This window comes from Haematobia irritans, chromosome 3 (genome assembly GCF_050003625.1).
Source record: "Haematobia irritans isolate KBUSLIRL chromosome 3, ASM5000362v1, whole genome shotgun sequence".
NCBI lineage: Eukaryota > Metazoa > Arthropoda > Insecta > Diptera > Muscidae > Haematobia > Haematobia irritans.
In genome coordinates this window covers 69,006,213-69,029,513 of record NC_134399.1, presented here as the reverse complement: position 1 = coordinate 69,029,513, position 23,301 = coordinate 69,006,213, and the positions used below count along the sequence as shown (strand labels likewise).

Below are 23,301 nucleotides of genomic sequence, written 5' to 3'. Positions count from 1 at the left end.
TTTTTGTGGGCGACGGCGACTTAAATTGTTACCATCGGAAACGGTGATCCGCTTTGAGATTACATTCAAATTAAAAAATTCTTGATTTGAAACATCGTGTGAATTACCTTGAGTCATTTGTACATTTCTTGGTTTATGATGATAATAGACTTTTGCCATTCCGCTACTGTTCGTGCTCTTGCTATTTGGAATATAAATACAATTAGCAATAAATTGGAAGAAAGAACTGGAAAACACAAATTTCAATTTAATTTGCAATCATAATCTAATTGTATATTGGAGTAAGTAACTTTAATTTTATATATCGATATCGATGAGACCCTAAAACAGTTACATATATAATACAATATATTTACCTTCGACTACATTTCCTAACCGTAAATATCACAGAGGCTATCTATGGTTAGATTAGGTATAGTGGCAGGCCGTTTTTTTAGACTCACCTAGACAATTCAGTCCATAGTGATACCACAAGTGGTAAATGAGTGCTGTCCGATTCTATGTTTAGCTTATCCTCCAAGTCCGAAAGGAATTTCATATTACTGTCAATTCACTTAAGAAGCTATGAAACACTCAGGAATGTCACCAGAATTACTGAGAGGGAATAATCTCCATCGCTGAAAACCTTTTTGGTTTTAGGTGGAATCTGGAATTGAATCCATGACCTTTGTAAAGGGTGATTCTTTTGAGGTTAGGATTTTCATGCATTAGTATTTGACAGATCACGTGGGATTTCAGACATGGTGTCAAAGAGAAAGATGCTCAGTATGCTTTGACATTTCATCATGAATAGACTTACGATCTGCCACAACGTCGAATTTTCAGTGAATGGGCCCTAGAAAAGTTGGCAGAAAATCCGCTTTTTTATCGACAAATTTTGTTCAGCGATGAGGCTCATTTCTGGTTGAATGGCTACGTAAATAAACAAAATTGCCGCATTTGGAGTGAAGAGCAACCAGAAGCCGTTGAAGAACTGCCCATGCATCCCGAAAAATGCACTGTTTGGTGTGGTTTGTACGCTGGTGGAATCATTGGACCGTATTTTTTCAAAGATGCTGTTGGACGCAACGTTACGGTGAATGGCGATCGCTATCGTTCGATGCTAACAAACTTTTTGTTGCCAAAAATGGAAGAAATGAACTTGGTTGACATGTGGTTTCAACAAGATGGCGCTACATGCCACACAGCTCGCGATTCTATGGCCATTTTGAGGGAAAACTTCGGAGAACAATTCATCTCAAGAAATGGACCGGTAAGTTGGCCACCAAGATCATGCGATTTGACGCCTTTAGACTATTTTTTGTGGGGCTACGTCAAGTCTAAAGTCTACAGAAATAAGCCAGCAACTATTCCAGCTTTGGAAGACAACATTTCCGAAGAAATTCGGGCTATTCCGGCCGAAATGCTCGAAAAAGTTGCCCAAAATTGGACTTTCCGAATGGACCACCTAAGACGCAGCCGCGGTCAACATTTAAATGAAATTATCTTCAAAAAGTAAATGTCATGGACCAATCTAACGTTTCAAATAAAGAACCGATGAGATTTTGCAAATTTTATGCGTTTTTTTTTTTTAAAAAGTTATCAAGCTCTTAACAAATCACCCTTTATTTCAGACTGTTGTGAAACCATTGCACCACGGTGGCTCACTAGGAGAACGAAAGGAGTTGTTGTGTTTGTAGCGATAAGGCATTTGCATTTTTTAAACAAATTCGGCATTAATAAATGTACTTTAAATCTGTACATATATTAATTCTGCATTTCTTTAAAACATATTAATGCTTTAGTACAGCAATATTTTTATGAATATGTCTAACAACCCTTTAGGAGTACTAGAACTTCTCACCAAAGTTACTCTACCTGGTCACATATAATAGATGTTTAGAGTATGAAAATCACTTGGTGCATTTTATTAATTATCAATTTTATGAGTGTGTAAATATTTTTTTTAACTATGAATGACTGAAAACTTCGTTAATTAACTTGTGAAATAAATGCCAACTTCAATTAGAAAAACTTCATAAAAATTTAGATTCATTTTTGTTAATTGTTTTCATTTATTTCCTTAAACAAAATGCAAATTATAATACTACTTCGTTAGAAACTTGATTAACGTCAACCTTAGCCACTATCGGACGATTCAGTCTACCTTCCGCCCACTCCTTGGGATGGGCCTTTTTTCGATGATGGTGCATATTTGAGCTAACTTTGAATGTTCTTGGACAATGGGGACAAGTATAAAGATCAATACCAGTATGTGATGCCATATGTTCGCGCAGAACTACGGCTACTTTAAATGCTTTATCACATATTGTGCATTTGTGCTTTCTTTCAGCCTGGTGCACATATTTCTTATGACTTCGCAAAGCTGTTTCAGTAGCAGCAATTTTTCCGCATTCACTACATACATATACAGTACTACCATCATGATGTGCAACTTGCTTATGACGCTTTAGGCTAGAATGGGAATAAAGCTGGGCATTACAAATGTCACATGGCCACTTAGGTTTTTGAATGCCTTGGTGCTCCAATAAATGTTGTTTCAGGGCGTAAATACCATGAATTGTTTTACCGCATTGTTCACAGACTCTGTCGACGTTATGCACTGTTCTTTCATGGACTTTCCTTCTCTGTTCGGTAGGGAATCCCTTGCCGCATTCACCACAAACATAATCTGTTCCTGTTTTGTGCGTTTCTATGTGACATTTTAATACAGTCTTCTTCGCAAAGCGCTTTTGGCATATCGGACATTCGAAAGAACGTTGTTGTCCTTCTTCCGTGTGCTTTTCCAATTTATGGGAATTTAAACTCCTACTGGTTGTACAACATTTGCCACATTCTTCACATTTAAATGCTGTCGGGTCTATATGGAAACGTATATGTTCTTCTATGTGGAAACGATGTCGCAGTTTACGCTGGCAGCACATAATATAACATTTTTCTTTGGGATGTTCATCTCGAAAGTGTTTGCGTAGTAACGTTAAATTTGGATATGATTTGCTACAAATTACGCACTCCAAATCTTGCTTCCATTGTGCTATAAACTCATCAATTTCCTTGGATTTTTGTCTGGCATTTATTCCATTTTTTAATATTTTAGAAGCTTCTTTTTCGCTTCTTTCCTGAGCATCTTCTTCATTGGCACTCCTAACCTTTTCTTTAGACCGTTTTGCTTTTGCGCCTTTGTCTGCATTGACCTTAGGTTTCCTTCCACGTTTTTTTGGAATAACTTTATCAATATTATCTTCCCTATCGCCAGTCGGAATACTATTTGATAATGACTTCCTTGTGCGTGTTTTATTTATGCATTCTAATAGCGGTTTTTCGTCATCTGAACTGAATTCATTTTCTTTGTGATCATCGAAAAAATCATTATCCGGTTGGGGTAAATCATACTTGTCCTCTTCAGAAGCTATCGCTTGGTTAAAACTATCCCTATCGCTGACATCATCTTTAAGCATTTCTGGAGTTGGTTCAAACAAGTATTCGTCTTCTGTCTTTATCACTGTTTCGATCTGTTTTATGTCGGAAGCGAGTTTTGATTGTGCTAAGATAACAGATTGTTGAAAATTGTAAAAATCATATATGTGTTTCCAGCAAGCAAGGCATATCACTGGTTCCTTTTCATTTGTGAATTGCGTTTCTTGGTCCATATTTACTAGCTGGATATTGAGAAAAAGATAAAATATTTTAGTTTTGTTCATTTGTTACTTGGATATTTATTTGTTATGTGGATATTTAGTAGCTGGATATTGAGAAAAACATAAAATATTTTATTTTTGTTCATTTACCATCATGGGATCGAAAAATTTCACAGTGATATCATATACTTCTGTACTGCTTCCACCCTCATCATATAATTTCTTACAATCAATGCACATTTCCACGCACAGGCGGCATAACACGGATTGATCCATAATTACATTGATTTATATGTAAATTTTTAATTTTAAAATTGTTGGAATGAAAACAACACGAAATCTTCAAAGTAAGTTTTATTTTTCCAGCTGTGATAGGGTTGTCAATATCGAATACAATTCTTTTATTTGGCAATGAATTATTAGAGTTCGTATTGCACAAAACGTACGTTGAATGAGTAGAAAATATTGATTTATGGAAAAAGATTATACAAAAAATCTCCAACCTTTTGAATAATTACCCGAGTGTGTCATTTAATTATGCTCGTTTAATACCGTAAGAAGGTAATAAACAAATGCATTTACACTGGAGGTGTTTCTCCGTTCGATTTTATCCCCATAGTTTCCATAGAGTGATACCATAATAATCGTCAACAACCCAAAACGTTTTTTTTAAAACACCACAGTTTCTTATAAAATTATTTAAATAAACAGAATTGAAAACATTGTTATTGTTATATTGTGAATGGTACATTGGTGAAAAGTTTTCGAAAGGGTTGATTTATTTTCTATTTGAAGGGCTGTCATTCGGAATCGATTTTTATAATTTTTTTTTTCTATATTTTAAAATCCCGAATCCCGGGATTTTTTCGGGATATTTTAAATAGTTTAAATAATAACATTCTAGAGCGCCAAAAAATTGTTGTACATTAATTTAGTTTAATTCAATTTTATTAACAAAAGAACATAAGGTTAAATTAAAAAGAAATTTCATTTCATTTATTTAACAATACAGTAAGCCTTCGTGGCCAATAAATCGTATTGTTCTTAAAAATAGTAATACATTAATAGTAATTGTAAAGTTATCAATCCTAATCATTAATACTTAAATTACCCTACAATGCCTACCACTCCACCATCCTCACTTTGGCCAAAGTCACATAGAAAACTAATATTAATAAAGGTAAACTAACACCTACCATTGGTAAATAACAGTCAACATTAAATATATTCATTCAAACTAGTCAGTAGCAAGTTCCTAAATTGATTCTCAGGAAGCCCAAAATCCCTTACTGCTACAGGAAGATTGTTCCAAACCCTAGCAGTAGTAAGAATAAACCCCCTCTCAAAAAGGGAACAATTTATTCGTGGTATAATTATCTGCGGATTTCTCACCGATCTGGAAAAAACAAATCCCTGAAGAAGTTCATGTAACAACCCATTTCTTTTCATCCTATGGAAAAACATTAATCTCCGCGACAAAACGTAAGGTTCAAATGAAGAACCAAGAAAATCAATTACCTTATCTGTCACGTGTTCAAAAATACGCAACCCAAAAACATAACGCACTACCCTGTTCAGAATCAGAGCAATCTTTAACCTATTATATTGAAACGTACAAGATACCACCTCGATACAATAGTTAATCTGAGACATCAGCAAAGCATGGGCCACTATACACTATATCAAATACACTATATCAAATTGCTATAATACTTAACGAACACCTAGTCCAACTCAACAAGAAAAGAAAAACAAAAAATTATGACAAAAAGCAATTTCATATCGCTATCTTATTCAGCAAAACATTTTAAGGATTTTGATTAGGTATATTTTCGTACACTTGTGTTAATCCTTTTGTACATTATAGCTTTCAGTAACTTCCTAAAAATATCACGACATCTAAATTTTTATCAGATAAACGCGATCTTGTCATATTGTCGACGGACTTTTTATCATTGCTTGAGGACATTATCCTTTACTTCGATTTTTGATGAATTGTGCTTTTTATAGAATACCTCATGTGTTATAATAAATACTTACTCGTCGTGTATCATAAATGTTTATTAACTCAATTTGTCTGGTATGAAATCTAAACACCGTTTGCACTGAATGAAGACTCCAATTTATTAATAAAAGCCACAAATTTAACGAATTTGAATTAGTTTTTCGGGATCCCGAAAAATCCCGGTATTTATTTATTTAAAATAAAAAATCCCGGGATTAAAAAAAAATATCCCGGGATTCGAAATTAATCCCGTCCCGAAAATCCCGGAATTTATGGACGGGATTTATCCCTGGTGACAGCCCTAACTCTAAACGAGCTGTTGCTTTCAAATAGAAAATTCAATTCTTCAATCAATAGAATTAACGCAAATTTGGTGCACGCCAAGAAATAAGGATGTGTTCCGCTTGAAAACACTTCTAACATTTTTGTATGAAAGCCTTGTGATTGTAATGTGATTTTGTATGATTGGAAACTTATGTTAGTACATTGGAATTTTTTAATGAATGGGGAGCCATTAAAAAGGACAAAGCAACTGATTTTTAGTAAAGAAAGACAAAATATGACTATATTAGCTCGATAATCGAACGATATGAATCAACAGTGCAAAAAGTTTATTTTCTTTACAATAAGCTATAAGTGGAACTGTTTATATGCCCTTAAAATTGCAAACATACCAACTTCACCACTTTTAGGAATGTTCAGAGTTTATATTTTATACACGCGTGTTTATTTCTTTTTGTTGAATTAAATACGGAACTTAAATAATTACTTCATTAGATACCAAACTTATATCGACTTTTTTCGTAACTCTCTTGTTAATTCTCGCTTCCGCCCATTCTTTTGGATGCGCTTTTTTACGATGATGGTGCATATTAGCACTAACCTTAAATGTCTTGGGGCAATGTGGACATTGGTAAAGATCAATGCCAGTATGAGATGCCATATGCTCCCGTAAAATTTTCGGAAACTTAAATGCTTTATCACAGATTGTACATTTAAATTTGCGTTGGATCAAATGAACAATTCTCTTATGACTTCTTAATGCATTTTCAGAGGTGAAGACTTTACCGCACTCACTACAGATATATGCGGTAGAGCCATCATGATGTGTGATCAGTTTATGCCTTTTCAAACTTGAATGGGAATTGAGTTCTGCATTGCATATATCACAGGGCCATTTGGGCTTTTTTATCCCACGATGTTCTAATAAATGCATTTTAAGAGCATATACACCATGGATAGTTTTGCCGCATTGGTCACATATTCTATCGGCTTGATGTACCATACGTTCATGTATTTTGCGCCGATTTTCTGATGGAAATCCTTTACCGCATTCGCTACAAATGTGGTCCTTCGAACTCTCATGAACTTCAAGGTGGGTTCGCAAAATAGTTTTATTGGAAAATTTTTTATGACATATATCGCACTCAAATGGACGTTGCTTTCCTTGTTCTGTGTGCATTTCGCGCCTATGTTTTGCAAGATTACGACTATTAGTAGAACATCTTCCGCATTCTTCACATTTAAAAGCATTAGGATCAATATGTAATCGTATGTGTTCCACTATATGAAATCGGTGATAAAACTTGCGCTGACAACAAATAACATAACACTTTTCGGTTGGGTGAGCAAATCGAAAATGTTTTCGAAGTAAAGTAAAATTAGATACTGTCGTTGAACAGCAAACACATTCCAGCTCCTGTTTCCACTGTGATATAAATGCGTCACACTCCTTAGTTTTTTCCTTAACAGATCTTCTTGAATCGTCAAGTTCATTGCTAGATGACGCATTAGGATCTTGTCCATTTTTAGTTGTAACATCAATTAGTGGTGCTTTCCTTTTCCTCTTTACAATTGGTTCCATTTTAATATTTTGCACCTTTTTTGGGCTCCTAGGTTTCCTCGGCTTTCTTTGTTTTTTCATAGGTCCGCTGGACTTTTCCTTTTCTTCATCTTGAACATTTTGGGTTTCGTTGCTTCTTTTTTCTTTGGACTTGATAATATGATGAATCAGAGGCTTCTCGTCATCAGAAGAAAATGGGTTGTCGTCTTTTATTCCATCATCAAAATGATCTGACATATAACATTCATCCTTTAAATCATCATTGTTGCAGAAATTTGTAATGGAGTTTACAGCTTCGGCAGATGTAGGAACGTTTACAATTTCTTCTTCTAATTTTACTTCCGGAATATCCTTAACATCACTTTGTAATTGGCCTTGCGCTTGTAGTACAGATTGTTGAAAACTATAGAAATCACTTATGTGCTTCCAGCATTGTAAGCATATAACTTTAGAATCATGTTCACTAGCTGGACTCAGTAACTGAAATTATTTAAATGAATTTTAAGTTAATTTCGAAGGATGAAACAAAATTTTACAAAAAAAAATTACAATTGGGTCAAAATATTTCAGCGTAATCTCATAGACATCATTTCCTTCACCGTTATCATCGTAGAGATTTCTATACTCCTGCCGTAAAGAAACGCATAGGCGACATACCAATAGCTCGCAAACGTTCATTTCAAAATAAAATTAATTCACCAATCGATTTAGAGGATAAAAAAATAACATATTTGGCTCAGCAATTTTCTAATGTCGAATGGGATGTTTACGAAATGTAGCACAAAAGGAATATGGGGGTTCAATAGCCAGTGTTACCAAGCAATTATTAAAAATCTATCCGTCTTTAGTTTAACTAAAAAAGCTTGAAACAAGTTAGAATTTAAACCATTTTCAAGCACAAGGGAAAACAAAAACAAATGGATTATTGCTTGAATACAAATATTTCTCCTACGTCTATATTTATCACAAATTTGGTTACATTCACAATACAGCCAATTCCTCATATCCGAAAAGGAAGGAAAATCAGCTGTTTTAGGCATTTCAGTCCAACGAAAGCGTTCGTTTCGGATATGAGAAATTGGCTGTTAGAATTCATCTTGGTTTTATTTACTTTTCTCACATAGTTAAACAAAGCATTTTTTTGGCGTAGGTTTTTAATACCTTGTTTACATTAGGCTCGAAATCTACTAAAAGTAGATTTGAAATCCCTTTTTTATAAGGTAAATGACAGTTGAAATCTAGTCAAAGTGGACTTTGGAAGTGTAATGTGAATGAGGTATAACAAGTGATATACTTTTTATAGACGAGCATGCCCATCATTGCACCACGGTAGCTCATGTGGCTAGCTGGTGTGTTTTTGAGGTTTCGGCCTCGCCTCAACTTACTTATTTGCTCTATATTTTCTATTATTTAAAAATCAAAGAACAGTGTTATTTCGAAAACTCTTTTTTGTGCCTATTTTCCCTGTTTTATTTATTTATTAATTCGATTTTCTTTCCCAGCTGACAAAAAAATTTATATTTTAACAGTCTTGGTAAATTAGCACATATTTCTTAGTCTATATAACAGTGACAAATTTGCTGCTAACCGGGTGAAACTATAAATATTTTTTAATATTATCAACTTACTCTTTTGAAATCTGATTAAATTTTTGCTCATTTCTTAAATTAACATAATACGTGAATTTTTTGTCCAAATTTTGGAAGAGTGTCCTATGGGCCCTTAATAAAAATCAATTGATCTTTTAAGTATTTTTTGCTGACTTGTAGACTCTACACATTACGCTCAAAATCCGCGCTCAAATTTTAAAATCTCTTTAAAACCCAAATGACAGTTGAAAGCCACTTTAAATGAATTTGCTGAAGAATTTTTCTCCAATTATGGTATAGCAGCAAAACAAATATTTGCTGATCACATTTAGAAGCTTTTAAAACATTAGTCTTAACAGCAGATTTTTTTTTTTATTTTAAACAAAAAAATATTAGTTTACCTCATTCCACTCATGAAAGTGGCAAGTTAATTTCCTAATGCATGTTTTTAATGATTTCATAGAATAATTTCGTTTTTTACAATATTTAAATTCAATCTATTTCTTATATGTTTCTTATCTCCAGACTCAGACCATTCTTTTTGATGGTCCCTTTTCCGGTGGCGTTGCATATTTGCTTTCATTTTAAACGTTTTTGGGCAGTGTGGACACTGATAAAGATCTGTGTTAGTATGCCATGCCAAATGTTCCTTTAAATTGTGGGAAAATTTGAATGATTTTCCGCAAATTTCACATTTGTATTTACGCTCCATCATATGTACCAATCGTTTGTGGCTGTACAATGCGGTTCTGGAGGGAGATATTTTTCCACAGTCAGAGCACACGTATGCAGTAGACCCATCGTTATGCCTTAACAATTTATGTCGCTTCAGACCTGAATGGGAATGTAATTCAGTTTCACATAGGTCGCAAGGCCATTTTTGTTTAACCAAGCCAGCATGTTCCTGTAAATGCCGTTTTAGGGCATAAATTCCATGAACAATTTTGCCACATTCTTCACAGACCCTATCGACATTATGTACAGTACGTTCATGTACTTTTCTACGCTGCTCCGTAGAGAAACCTTTACCACAATCCCTACACATATGCTCTTCTTTTACTTCCAAATGAGTTTCCATGTGTGTCCGTAAATTCGTTTTATTTTGGAAATGTTTTTGACACACTTGGCATTGGAAGGGACGCTTTTTCCCCTCATCAGTATGTAACTCTCGTATATGTTTGGAGAGATTACGACTACTGGTGCTACATTTTCCACATACATTGCATCTGAAAGTGTTTGGATCTAGATGAACCTGTATATGCTCATATATACCACAGCGTTTAGCGAATTTGCGCCCACAGCATGTTGCATAACACTTCTCATTGGGATGTTCATTACGATAATGTAAACGCAACAAATTGAATGTAGTTGCGGTTGCAGTACAAAAGGCACACTCTAGTTCAGGTTTCCATTGAGCAATAATGGCGTCTATATCTACATTGGAATTTTCCGTATTATCATCACAAAGTTGCTTCTTAGATCGAATCAAAGGTACTCTTCTGGTGCTTGAAATGCTTTTTTTGGCGCAAGATGACTTTCTACTCATGAGTGTATTCTTCTTCCTCTTAGTTTCTTCGATGTCAATTCTATGAAATACGTTGTAAAGACCACAAACTTTTTTATGAGGAAAAAAATTTACATACCGTTCATTTTCCCCACCACATCTCATTTCAAATGTGTTTTCTGCACCAATATCCATACCTAAATTAATTTCTTCTTCATTCATAGCAATATGTGCTATTTCCTGTAAACTTTTTTCTAATTCTTCATGAGCTTTTAATATGTTAATCTGGAATGTATGGAAGTGGTCGATTGTTTCCCAGCACTCCAAACAAACTACTTGTGATTCTTGGTCATCAACTGCCTTAAGTAGCTAGAAATTATAGAAAAATGCATTAAAGGATTGAAATTTTTGTTTTCTATAAATGGTCTCACCTGTGGATCAAAATATTTAAGGGCCATTTCATAAATATAGGTTTCTTGTCCTTTTTCGTTACACATCTCTTTATACTCGGAACATAAATTGATACAGAGTCGACAAAATTGTTTTTCTCGCATTTTGTATAGTTTTTAATTAATTTAGGTATTTCACTGTTATTGTGTGCGCAGAAAAACTTTTACTTATGTGCAGTAAAATATTGCAATCAATTCCTTTTATTGGTGTACATACATACCCACCTTCCATTCATAACAGTTGTGCTAGATTAGGGGATGTAATTATACCATTCACCACTACTGTGGTACAGGGTATAATAAGTTTGTGCATTTGTATGTAACGCCAAGAAGGAAAAGTCTGAGACCCATCGTTTAGTATACCGATCGTTTTAGAATTAAATTCTGAGTCGATTTAGCGATGTCCGTCCGTCTGTCTGTCCGTCTGTTGATGTATTTTTGTGTGCAAAGTACAGCTCGCAGTTTTAGTCCGATTGTCCTAAAATTTGGTATAGGGTCCTGTTTCCGCTCAGAGACGATCCCTATTGATTTTGGAAAAAATCGGTTCAGATTTAGATATAGCTGCCATATATATTTTTCACCGATCTGGTCATAGTTGGCGTGTATATCAACCGATCTTCCTCAAATTCCGTACATTCGAATATTTTAAGAGTCTCGAAAAACTTGCAAAATATCAGCCAAATCGGTTCAGATTTAGATATAGCTCCCATATATAGCTTTCGCCCGATTTACACTCATTTGCCCACAGAGGCCAATTTTTTGCTCCGATTTAGTTGAAATTTTGCACAGGGAGTAGAATTAGCATTATAGCTATGCGTGTCAAATTTGGTTGAAATCGGTTCAGATTTAGATATATCTCCCATATATAGCTTTCGCCCGATTTACACTCAAATGACCACAGAGGCCAACTTTTTGCTCCGAATTAGTTGAAATTTTGCACAGGAAGTAGAATTAGCATTGTAGCTATGCGTGTGAAATTTGGTTGAAATCGGTTCAGATTTAGATATAGCTCCCATATATAGCTTTCGCCCGATTTACACTCAAATGACCACAGAGGCCAACTTTTTGCTCCGAATTAGTTGAAATTTTGCACAGGAAGTAGAATTAGCATTGTAGCTATGTGTGCCAAATTTGGTTGGAATCGGTTCAGATTTAGATATAGCTCCCATATATATGTTTTTCTGATTTCGACAAAAATGGTCAAAATACCAACATTTTCCTTATTAAGTCGGCACTGCTTAGTCGAAAAGTTGTAAAAATGACACTAATTTTCCTAAACTTCTAATACATATATATCGAGCGATAAATCATAAATAAACTTTTGCGAAGTTTCCTTAAAATTGCTTCAGATTTAAATGTTTCCCATATTTTTTTTTAATAAATTGTGTTCCACCCTAGTGCATTAGCCAACTTAAATTTTGAGTCTATAGATTTTGTAAAAGTCTATCAAATTCTGTCCAAATCGAGTGATATTTAAATGTATGTATTTGGGACAAACCTTTATATATAGCCCCCAACACATTTGACGGATGTGATATTGTATCGAAAATTTAGATCTACAAAGTGGTGCAGGGTATAATATAGCGGCCCCGCCCGACTTTAGACTTTCCTTACTTGTTTTTGTATATTTTTCTTCTATAATTATTAACTATCAAAGTGATGAGGCACACCACAAAATTTTCACATGCTATTAAGCATAATTTAGAAGTAAAGGAAATCTTATTTCCTTTACTTTTTAGAAAGTAGAAACATTGTGATATGAAATAAAACAAATAATGTATTCACATTAGTTTTAGTTATTGTTTTTTTTTTTTTACATTTTATTTAATACTTTAGTTTCGCGGTAGTTTACTTCAAGCTATCAATGTATGGTCCAATGAAGCTTAATTGATTAAATAAATATTTGAATTGAAATGGGAGGAATTATTCTACATGAACCGGTACAAAATTCTATTATCCATTATGATACTAACTTCTCGTGAAAAAATGATTGTAGAAAAGTAATAACAAAAATATGAGTTCGCCTCGGAATCGGGAGCGTAGTATCCTGCTTAACTGTCAACTTATGGTGTGGTACTGTTGCTCGACCTAAGCAGGTTTTTGGCCGAGGTCGTTTTTTTAATGTATAATTATTTGAGTTTCTAGTGCCCTATTAGACTAAGTTTGGTTAGGTACTAAGTTCGTACTTCACATTTGTTTTTTTTTTATGAAATGTTTCAATTTAGGGAAATGATCTGCAAATGTTTATTTTTTTGCAAAATTTGTACATTGACAAAAATAAGAACGTTTTCCAATATATCTGTGCATTTTGACTTTTTTGTGAATTACAGCCCGATTATGTTGTCGATCGAGCTAAATCGATCGACTGAAATGGGGAAAACAGTTGCATTTATAACCAAAAGTCAACTGTTTCTATGAGCTTCAGTCGATCGATAGAGCTCATTCGACATACAGAAACAGGCTGTTAATGTACTTTTCTGCCTGTGAAAGATAATTTTCGGAAATTGCTTTGGAGAAATACTGCAAAATGTAGCAGAAATGTTGAAAAAGATCGGAGAGAGTTCTTCAGACATTTACATTCCGACCTAATCAACCGACAGGACATCGAATGGAATTTCATTCCACCCGGTGCCCACATATGCTCTTATATATATACGTGGCACCACAAGTTCATCCACCAATGTGAATATTCCCCCCACCCTTTGTTTTCGATTTATAGCCAATACATTTACAAATAACTGACTTTGTAGAATTTATTAACTTATACAATTAAAAAATTGTTCTCTACAATTAGTTTTCACCTACAGTACGGATAATATCAGAATCTCCAGGATCGGTGATAGACATGGTGCAGACACGGAAGTATCTACCACAAGCAGTACCTAAATCGATGTTAGTGCCGCTGTAATGTTGAACTTCAGTCTTGGCCAACATAGCGTAGTATTCAATTTCCGATTTTCTGCAATGAAAGAACATTTTGTTGATATTGTCGACAAACACATGACTTCATAATAAAAAAAAAAGTTTCTTCAGAAAGAGTCTCTAGTATAAAATGTCTCAACAAAAAAATATTCTGCACAATACATTCATCATGAAATTACATATTTGTAAAATAGCATAGAACTCACGTATATACTACTGGTGCAACAGGAACCCCATGAAGTCTTGGTCGTACACTGGGTAGTAAAATATATTCGATTGTATCAAACAATTCATTTCATTGCCAATTTGGGAAACATACTTCTCAGTCTCGCAAGACTCCATATGGTTCCACAGCACAATTGTTTTTTTTTCATGTAGATTCTACGGTACTTGTTCCATTCACACAATGTTCAAAATTCTCACCTCAAGGCGGGTGTATTGGTGGCAATCAATACCAATTTTGCTTTGCCTTGACGCAAAGTTTTCAAGGTTTGTTTGTAGCCAAGGCAATATTTGCCAGATTTCATCACCAAAGCCAATTTGGAGTTGATGGAATCCAAGGCTTTTTTCTACAGAAGAAACAAAAATTGGGTGAAATATGAATAGCAATAACACGTGCTTACAATAATTACCTGTTTCTTGACAGCAACCATGTTTATTCTATTTATTTGTAATCAATTGATATGAAATCAATTACAGTGCTGCATAAGAAAAATACGATTTTAATGAAATTATCTAACACAATATATAAATAAAGAATTCACTACAAAAATAAAAATGCACCCACCTCCAATGACGGATACTGGAAAAAGAAAGAAGATGTCTACAGGAAATTAAGACCAAACTTTGACGTTTTCGAACGCAGTGTTGCACATTGTTGTCGATTTAGGGAGGATAACTAATTGGAAGCGTGTTATGGTGTAAATACGGCTAGGTTAAAACTTTTTCGCGACGAACATATCTAGTCGGCCAAAATTTGTTTTTATTTTTGATTTGTATTTCGCATCAAAACACTAAAAATATTTTGTGAAACACCAAGAGTAAATCATAGACCAATAGACGTCTCAAGTCCATTCACAGCGCTGTAGTTTGTCTACACACCGTAGATGACACTTTTTCGTCTGCCAATGAGTGATGTTGTCCGATAAAACACCATTTAGTAAAAGAACTGATTTTCATGGTAATTCACGTGCTGCAAAACGAGATGGAGTCTTTTGACTTCGCAATTGAGTGCGATGACTGCGTACAGAAAATAAACAAAATAATTGTGAATCAGCTAGTTAGGAGACTTAATACATTTTCGTAAGAAGGAATATTAAATTTTACTATCAATTACTAGTACCCTGCCAACATTTTTTGAATTTGGGGGCGCTTCTGAGAATCCCCACTACGTCGAAAACAATCATATACGACATCAAAAACTCGTCGGAAAAGCGCAGTCACTATTGAGAAGTTGTACCACTCCAAGTTACTACGAAAAAGTTTCTCATCAGTGCAATTATTAGGTGCCTATTTAGATCAATTTCGAAGGACTCCAATAAGAACCCATGCAAACTATCAGAAAAAGTGCATTTTAAGGTAATTGTAGAAGAATCATTGTGGTCAAGTAAAACACGATTGTGTAGATGTTTATTGATTTGATTAAACATTTATAATTTCTTATAAATATAACATTTTTCGGTTTATGTCATCACATTTAACATAATTTTTTGCATTAATAAAAGAATGATGTTGAGTTTTAAGTAGCAAGTTACATATTGCAGCGTCTATCAGCCAGTTTGTTTATTTTCGATGGAGACAGCGTGCCTGGAAAAATATTTGAAAAACGATCACTTTATTCTATTTGGAAAGTCGAAAATTGTTCACCATATACCTTTCACAATTTTAAGCGTAATATCTATGTTTTCAGAACTTCATTTTCGTTTTTATTTAAATAAAATATAACAAGTGGTTGCGCTTGGCTTTTCACAAAAAATAAAATGGCTCTTCTAACAGTAGTGATGGCAAAATACTTTCATGTACATTTTGTACTTTTTGATATGCTTCCCCCATCACAGTTCGCGATGGTTGTGGTGACATTTACGAGTCTGTGGTAGCGATGAGGGTGAAATGGAACTTTGAAATGCTGGCAGGGTATATACTGCACTAAAAACTACTCTTATTTTTTTTAAATATTTTATGATATATTCCATACATTAATGTGTAAAATTCATATTACATATTATGCAGCTCAAAGCTTTTAAAGTCAGATTTTTTTTTGAAATTTTGAAAAAGTCGAATACTCGAAAAATCAAGTTTTAAAATTTTTAAAATGTTGATAGGTATAAAAGGTCATCTTTTCCAAATTTTCAAAAAGTCGAAATGTTGACTTTTCTCGGTTAGAGTACCTCAAATGGCAAAAATCAACCGTTCCTTCAATGCATGGTATGTAATTCCACATCAAGTCTATATATAGAGTGTGATCAAATTTTAGTTTTCCCCTATGCGAACTGAGCTCTCGGAATAGTTTCTTGGACATCTAGATGACGAACACAATTCATTTTATAAACACCTAAACTGGGGTTCTATTTTGGCCAAAAAGTATTTATATATATCCAAACAAGCAAATGGTTTTTGTTAATTTTTGATTTTAGCCTTTTTTGCTAATCACTTCACATAAAAAAAATCTGATCCAATCACGAAATTAATTGGTCAAATTAATTTTTTAATTGAATAGCATCAGTTAAAAAAATTAACTGAAAGTGAATTAAAAATTAAGTGATCCAATTAAAATTTTAATTGAATATTTTTTTAAAACTCAATTAAGACTTATTGGAAAAAATTTCGTGATTTTTTTGTGTTGCTTTAATTTTCATATTATTTATATTAGATTTAATTTTATCGAATATGAATTTATTTCTTTGGAATTTTGACAAAACAAAGTAATTCTATACATTTGACGAAACATCATATTTTATAAAAAAAGTCTACAAGAGCATAAAAATATGCATATAGAGAAAGTTAACGTTTTCTTAAATGAAAATATAATCCTGCTAACGTTTTTTGAATTTGACGGCACTTCTGAGAATCCCCACCACGTCGAAAACAGTCGTATACGATATCCAAAACTCGCAAAAGTGCCGTCACTATTGAGAAGTTGTACCACGCCAAGTTAAGTATCACATGAGTGCAATTATTAGGTGCCTTTTTAGATAAATTTAGAACGACGCCAATAAGAGCTTCTTCAAACTATTGGAAAAAGTGCATTTTATGATAGTTATGAAAGAATTATTGTGGTCAAGTAAAATACGATTGTTTAGATGTTTATTAATAAAAAAATCTTTTATAAATTATTCTAGGTATAACATACGAATAAAAACACATTGAACATAATGCCTTAACAAAGAATTTATGTTGATTTATAAGTTGCAATTCTGCTATATTCGGTTGATGCTCCAGCGTCTATCAATGTTTATTCTTGATGAAGGCGGCGTGTCTGGAAAAATATCTGAAAAACTATCACTTTATTCCATCTGGAAAGTCGACAATTGTTCACCAATATACCTTTCACAATTTTAAGCGTAATAACTATGTTTTCAGCACTTCATTTTCGTGTTTATTTAAATAAATTGTAATAAGTTAGTTGCGCTTGGTGTTTTACAAAATATAAAATATCTCTTGTAACAATAGTGATGGCAAAATACTTTCATATATATTTCGTACTTTTTGATACATTTCCCACATCACAGTTGGCGATTGTTGTAGTGCCACTTACGAATCTGTGGTGGCAACGACGATGAAATGGAATTTTGAAATGCTGTGGAGTTATAAATTATTTCCCTCTGCTGTTGTATTATAAGTCTACAGAAATTTAGAAGGAACATGCTTGAATATTTGTCAATATTATGTTTAAAGAACATTGCCCTTATCATTTACAGATCTGCTTTACTTTTTTATAAATATTGTCTTATTGTCTACACTCGAAATATTTTCCAACACATATGTGCTGTAATTATTTTATTGCGTTTTCATACCTTATCTACAGTATTCATGGCACAATCTAAAATACATATACTATTCAAAATTTAAGCAAAAAATGCGAAATACAGTTCGTTGTCTTAATTTACTACCATTCTATAACATCATTGTCTAAGGCATTCAACAAGTCCTTAATATTACGATAGCCTTGAGTTGGGAGAGTTTTTCTAATATCATTTTCGTTCGAAGTAATCAGAATGCTGGACCAGCCTGCATTTCGAGCACCCTCGTAGTCCATTGAATACATATTTCCTATATGTAACGCTTCGTCTGAAGAACATTTACTAATTGCTAAACCTGCATCATAAATTTCTTTGTTAGGTTTTGAAGAACCAACGTCATAAGAAGTCAATATGAAATCGAATTTCTCAGCCAGGTTTACTTCTTCTAAAACTTTTTTGAGGCTGGGATCAAAATTGGATATTACACCCACTTTTTTGCCAGTACTACGTACTCTATCCACAAGTTGTTGACCACCTTCGATGTGACGATAACACTCGCTCGTACGATATATGCGAATTAAATTCTTTGTCAGCTCTTTAAGTTTATCAGGCTCAATATCAGGTTTCACACAATGGAAAATATTGGAAACAAGCGTTGACCACCATTGCTGCCACGTGAAGTTTGGTGTATTATATCCCCAATTCGGATGTAGCTTATTCATTGCTTTGAATTCTCGTTTGAAACATTGTTCCATGGTCACTTGATCGATTTCGGTAATTCCTAAAGAATATGCTGTCTTTGCATATTGTATTGCAGGTGGTCTACTAAAACGAACTAATGTGTCTGTTATATCGAATGTCACTAAACGGAAACGTTTCAAATTTGATGCAAACTTGGAATTGGACATGATATTTTATTCCCAAGAATATGTCTGTTTTAAAACTAAATGTATTATGAAAGCCTTTGTGTTGCTCGTTTTTACAATTGTTTATTTATTTGGTAAGTTCTTTAAAGCCGTTTTGACATTAAGGAATTTGACGGCTAACATATGATTACAGTTGCGACGATCTTACACCGCATAAATTATTTTTGATAAACAAACATCTTCAGGATTAAAAACATATAAGATGTCTCAAGAAGAAGAAGTACCAAATAAAAAACATAAAACAGATGCTGACACTATTTTATCAGAAAAGGTTGATTCAGGAAACACACCATTGTCGTCATCAACTGTCCAACAGCGCCCGAAAATATTGTGTAAAAATCCAAAGTATAGCTACATTGAAGCAGGAGGAAAGAAATTTGTTTGGAAGTCATTAAAACAAATTCTTACACAGGAGCGATCACTTCCATGGCCTGACGACGTAGTTTTATGTAAGATCTCCTAATATCTCTATCTTAGTTAGTACTAACCCACTTTTCTGCAGACAATTCACTTAATGCCCCTCCATCACTAAAGCCACCCAAAAAATATTCCGATATCTCGGGCTTGGAAGCGCCTTACACCGATCCACAGACAAAACTGCACTATCACAACGCTGAAGAATTTCGGATCATTCGTACTTTACCATCTGACATTATACAGGGCTACTTAGCCCTTAGAGGAGCAACAAATATTGTAGGTTAAATGGTTGAGCAATGAACGTATTTCATATGTAGGCATTACTTTACTGAAAGTACCATCGGTATTGCTGAGGTGTTCGAACAATGCAAAAAACTTTTGTTTTCCAAACTTTTGCCTAAGCATGGAAAACTAATGCTTATCCAAGAAGTCCTTTAGTAGAATAAACAATTTTTACATATTCGAAATGATTTGTTTATTTAAAATATCTTCAAAATTTTTTTACATATTGTTTTTAATTTAACCTCTACTTAGAAAATCGTTATTAATGCAAAAACTCCATACAGAAGCGCACAGGGATAAGCAATCAATATCTGTTGGTGATCCATGGAATAGGCCGTTACAAAGAGCTTTGAAGCCGATAATGAACACCAAAAAATGCATACTCCAGCTACAATTAAACCAATTGTTCCCCTGAAAATATCAATGGTTGTTTAAAATTAAAATGTTGAAAGTTGAAAAGAATTCTAAATTTCCACACAGTCAAGGGAAAAAGTCTAAATAATATTTGTATTTTATTTTAGATTGATTTTTTTAATTTTGTTCATTTGGTAACTTTTGTTGCGATCTTGGAGTCCTTACTTTTCTTTAACTGTGCATTGAAGGTAGGACTCGGTTTAAAAAAGGAATTATCATTGAGTTGACATATAGCAGCTCATTGATAAGGAAGAATTTCACCACTTTTGGTATCGCTATGGACAGAATGCATCGATCTGATATATACCAAAAACAAAAAAGAAGCAACGCTCGAATGATATTTTAACAAAAAACAAACAAAATATCTAGAACTGTTAATGGTCATATTTCTTTTTAGCATTACGAAAACTATTCTTTAATACCAATTCAGTAAGTTTTAATTTTTTAATGCATTGGCAGAACCGCTCCATGGAAATTGTTTTAGTTTATTTTAATAGTATTTTTAATTTGTATATCTCTATCTGTATGGTCGAAGAGTTCGCAATGGAAAAAAGTTTCTCATATAAAGTCGCTAAAAAGTGTTGAAAATAAAATCTTTCATCTTCAACGCTGAACTACAAATAATTTCTTTAGTATATCTGTAGCTTGGTTTCCCACTAACTTGGGTAATTGGGCAGACGGATAAATATTTACCCACAAATTTAAACATTTTCAACGGTCATGTAGCAAAATAAACTTGTAGAACAAATAACGTGGATCTCTAATGATCCCACTACTTACTGTATAGTTATTAAAACATTAACTCCTGATAGGACCACCATAGGTAGTAAACAGTAGCCTAAAACGGAAACCACTGAACCAAAGGTAACATTCGCTTGTGATGCCATTAAACTGAGTAAGCAATAAAATGCAATGCTTCCCATTACACCGATCCCATATATGTAGGAGAATGTTACTTTTCCACTCTAAAATACGGAAAAAAAGTAAATGTTTTTGTCTGCTAAATAAATGTTATCTTTACGAACCAATAGCAAAAATCCACCAAGTGCTAAGCAAAAGACAAGTGGACCGGCCATGTCTGTATCTTGAAGTATATGTTGATCTGCACCACGCATTGGATTAAGAACAGCCAATGTCTAAAGATTTGGATAAAATTAGGTGGATAAACATTACCAGTTAACATCAAATTACCTTCTACTTTGTCATTACCTTTTGAAAAATGTGATTTGGGTTAATACCTAACTCCTCCAGTAATGGTGGTTCGTCTTCAAACTCATTACCGACACCGCCTCCTCCTGTCTTGAAACCTTTATCATTTTGATCATACGGATTTGGAGCAGCATACGCATTGGGATCATAGAAAGAGCTCATGCTACTGTTGTTGGTATTACCATAATTTAAATCATAGTTTGGAGGAACTGAAGTTTGGGTATTTTCAAAATTTTGAAAATTTCTGTCAATAATAAAAGATATTTCATCATTTAAAGTGGGCAACTGGTATCAAAGACACTATATGGCTCTTACAATTCCTGGTCAAATTCTGGCATATCGAAATTATAGGAGTTATCACCAGACGGATAAAAGTCATTGGAACCACCAAAGTTCGCCATTATTTTTTTAGATTACAGATATTAATTATTAACCGAAGACTTTCAAAGAAAATAAAAATACCCAACCACGAATGAGAACTAGTAATCAATTTACTAATCTGTCATGTCAGCAATATGTGTAAATACGCCTTGTGTTTGCAACCTAATTAAAAAAGTGTCTAAACAGGCTCTGTTCGCGTATCGTGTAATGTGCATGTATGATTTGCGATAGATTTTATTAAAGGAATAACATTATATTGATTGAGCTATTATAAATTCCTTGCTTTTGCGAGATTTTGAATTGCGCTTTCATACAAATGCGTTTGGCTCTACTTAAAATTAGAGGTGTACACCTGAGTGAAGTTTCACTCAACACCGTCCATACTAGTCACCTACCATATTTACCCCCGTAAAAAATTAACAGGTTGGCTGATAAGACCCCGGCCTAAGGGTAGGTACTATGTTCGGTTTTCGAGTTGAAAACCACTTTATTTTCGCGATTACTTTTCCTTAAATAATCAAAATTATAAATAAAAACAAACTTATTCCTGTAAAGTCTTGCCGAAATCTAGAGGAACAAGAAACCACGCATCAATTGTGTTGATTTGTCTGCTTTATATTGAACTGTTTTAATAAAGTAACCACGAAAATTTCAACGCGAAAAGCGAACATAGTACTTACCTTTACAAAGAAAAACACATTTTTTTTTCAAAATTCGTTTTTATTATTCAACATAGTTCCCTTCAAGAGCGATACAACGATTATAACGACCTTCCAATTTTTTGATACCATTTTGGTAGTACTCCTTCGGTTTTGCCTCAAAATAGGCCTCAGTTTCGGCAATCACCTCTTCATTGCAGCCAAATTTTTTCCCTGCGAGCATCCTTTAGAGGTCTGAGAACAAGAAAAAGTCGTTGGGGGCCAGATCTGGAGAATACGGTGGGTGGGGAACCAATTCGAAGCCCAATTCATGAATTTTTGCCATCGTTCTCAATGACTTGTGGCACGGTGCGTTATCTTGGTGGCAGAACACTTTTTTCTTCTTCATATGGGGCCGTTTTGCCGCGATTTCGACATTCAAACGCTCCAATAAGGCCATATAATAGTCACTGTTGATGGTTTTTCCCTTCTCAAGATAATCGATAAAAATTATTCCATGCGCATCCCAAAAAACAGAGGCCATTACTTTGCCAGCGGACTTGTAAGTCTTTCCACGCTTTGGAGACGGTTCCCCGGTCGCTGTCCACTCAGCCAACTGTCGATTGGACTCAGGAGTGTAGTGATGGAGCCATGTTTCATCCATTGTCTTCTTATTTCAACCGTCGAACGGAACGGACGTGTTTTTTTAATAGCGGATAAAATCATCGTAATAAGTACCTACTACGAATTTCAAGTGTGGTGGGATATTAGGCCACCATGCAGAGAAATTCAAAGACATCCACTGGGTTGCTAACTTCAGGGCCCAGTGGACGAGTATCGACTGGAGTTATAGATTTGGGCAATGACCAAGAGTTAGGCCCAATTAGTCGACCTGTAGACGGGTCGACAGGTGGCGACAATTTGACAAGTCGGACCTTTTCCAAGGTAACGGCATCAAAAGGAGGTAATCCCTCACGAAAGAGATTCAAAGAACGCAGAAATGCTTTGTTTATCCTAAAGAAAGTAGGATCAGTCGACCCAAGCACGTTGTCGGCTAAACAAAGCGATTCCTTAAAATGGGCTCAAGGAATTCTTGAGGCTGGAAAAAGGGAACGATCACCGGAT

At 34.2% G+C, this 23,301-nt stretch overlaps 6 protein-coding genes and 1 long non-coding RNA gene across 7 annotated transcripts; 1 reads left to right on the top strand and 6 right to left on the bottom strand.

Moving 5' to 3' along the window:
- Positions 1 to 2,024: 2,024 nt before the first annotated feature.
- LOC142230972 (uncharacterized) lies at positions 2,025 to 8,282 on the bottom strand. Its single transcript, XM_075301590.1, has 4 exons — positions 8,036 to 8,282; positions 6,404 to 7,966; positions 3,789 to 3,926; positions 2,025 to 3,659 (listed from the first exon to the last, which is right to left on the bottom strand). The coding sequence occupies exons 1-4, from the start codon at positions 8,162 to 8,164 to the stop codon at positions 2,079 to 2,081; spliced, it is 3,411 nt and encodes a 1,136-aa protein (XP_075157705.1). The 5' UTR covers positions 8,165 to 8,282; the 3' UTR covers positions 2,025 to 2,078.
- A 632-nt stretch (positions 8,283 to 8,914) lies between these two features.
- Positions 8,915 to 11,263, bottom strand: LOC142231546 (zinc finger Y-chromosomal protein 2-like). The gene is made up of 3 exons (XM_075302178.1): positions 11,011 to 11,263; positions 10,719 to 10,948; positions 8,915 to 10,661 (listed from the first exon to the last, which is right to left on the bottom strand). The coding sequence occupies exons 1-3, from the start codon at positions 11,131 to 11,133 to the stop codon at positions 9,533 to 9,535; spliced, it is 1,482 nt and encodes a 493-aa protein (XP_075158293.1). The 5' UTR covers positions 11,134 to 11,263; the 3' UTR covers positions 8,915 to 9,532.
- Positions 11,264 to 13,755: 2,492 nt separating this feature from the next.
- Positions 13,756 to 14,821, bottom strand: LOC142229440 (large ribosomal subunit protein eL30-like). Its single transcript, XM_075300001.1, has 4 exons — positions 14,738 to 14,821; positions 14,583 to 14,651; positions 14,374 to 14,519; positions 13,756 to 13,987 (listed from the first exon to the last, which is right to left on the bottom strand). Exons 2-4 carry the CDS (start codon positions 14,601 to 14,603, stop codon positions 13,819 to 13,821), a joined length of 336 nt encoding a protein of 111 aa, XP_075156116.1. The 5' UTR covers positions 14,604 to 14,651; positions 14,738 to 14,821; the 3' UTR covers positions 13,756 to 13,818.
- Positions 14,822 to 15,567: 746 nt separating this feature from the next.
- Positions 15,568 to 16,065, bottom strand: LOC142228276 (uncharacterized). The gene is made up of 2 exons (XR_012720118.1): positions 15,824 to 16,065; positions 15,568 to 15,756 (listed from the first exon to the last, which is right to left on the bottom strand). It is a non-coding gene; the product is annotated as an uncharacterized LOC142228276 (long non-coding RNA).
- A 1,990-nt stretch (positions 16,066 to 18,055) lies between these two features.
- Positions 18,056 to 18,817, bottom strand: LOC142230971 (rhythmically expressed gene 2 protein-like). Its single transcript, XM_075301589.1, has one exon. It carries the CDS (start codon positions 18,815 to 18,817, stop codon positions 18,056 to 18,058), a length of 762 nt encoding a protein of 253 aa, XP_075157704.1.
- A 151-nt stretch (positions 18,818 to 18,968) lies between these two features.
- Positions 18,969 to 19,719, top strand: LOC142228778 (INO80 complex subunit C-like). The gene is made up of 2 exons (XM_075299288.1): positions 18,969 to 19,284; positions 19,338 to 19,719. The coding sequence occupies exons 1-2, from the start codon at positions 19,038 to 19,040 to the stop codon at positions 19,535 to 19,537; spliced, it is 447 nt and encodes a 148-aa protein (XP_075155403.1). The 5' UTR covers positions 18,969 to 19,037; the 3' UTR covers positions 19,538 to 19,719.
- On the bottom strand, positions 19,703 to 21,655 carry LOC142228776 (protein YIPF5 homolog). The gene is made up of 5 exons (XM_075299287.1): positions 21,473 to 21,655; positions 21,158 to 21,401; positions 20,974 to 21,084; positions 20,729 to 20,913; positions 19,703 to 19,945 (listed from the first exon to the last, which is right to left on the bottom strand). Exons 1-5 carry the CDS (start codon positions 21,556 to 21,558, stop codon positions 19,783 to 19,785), a joined length of 789 nt encoding a protein of 262 aa, XP_075155402.1. The 5' UTR covers positions 21,559 to 21,655; the 3' UTR covers positions 19,703 to 19,782.
- Between the last annotated feature and the right edge of the window lie 1,646 nt (positions 21,656 to 23,301).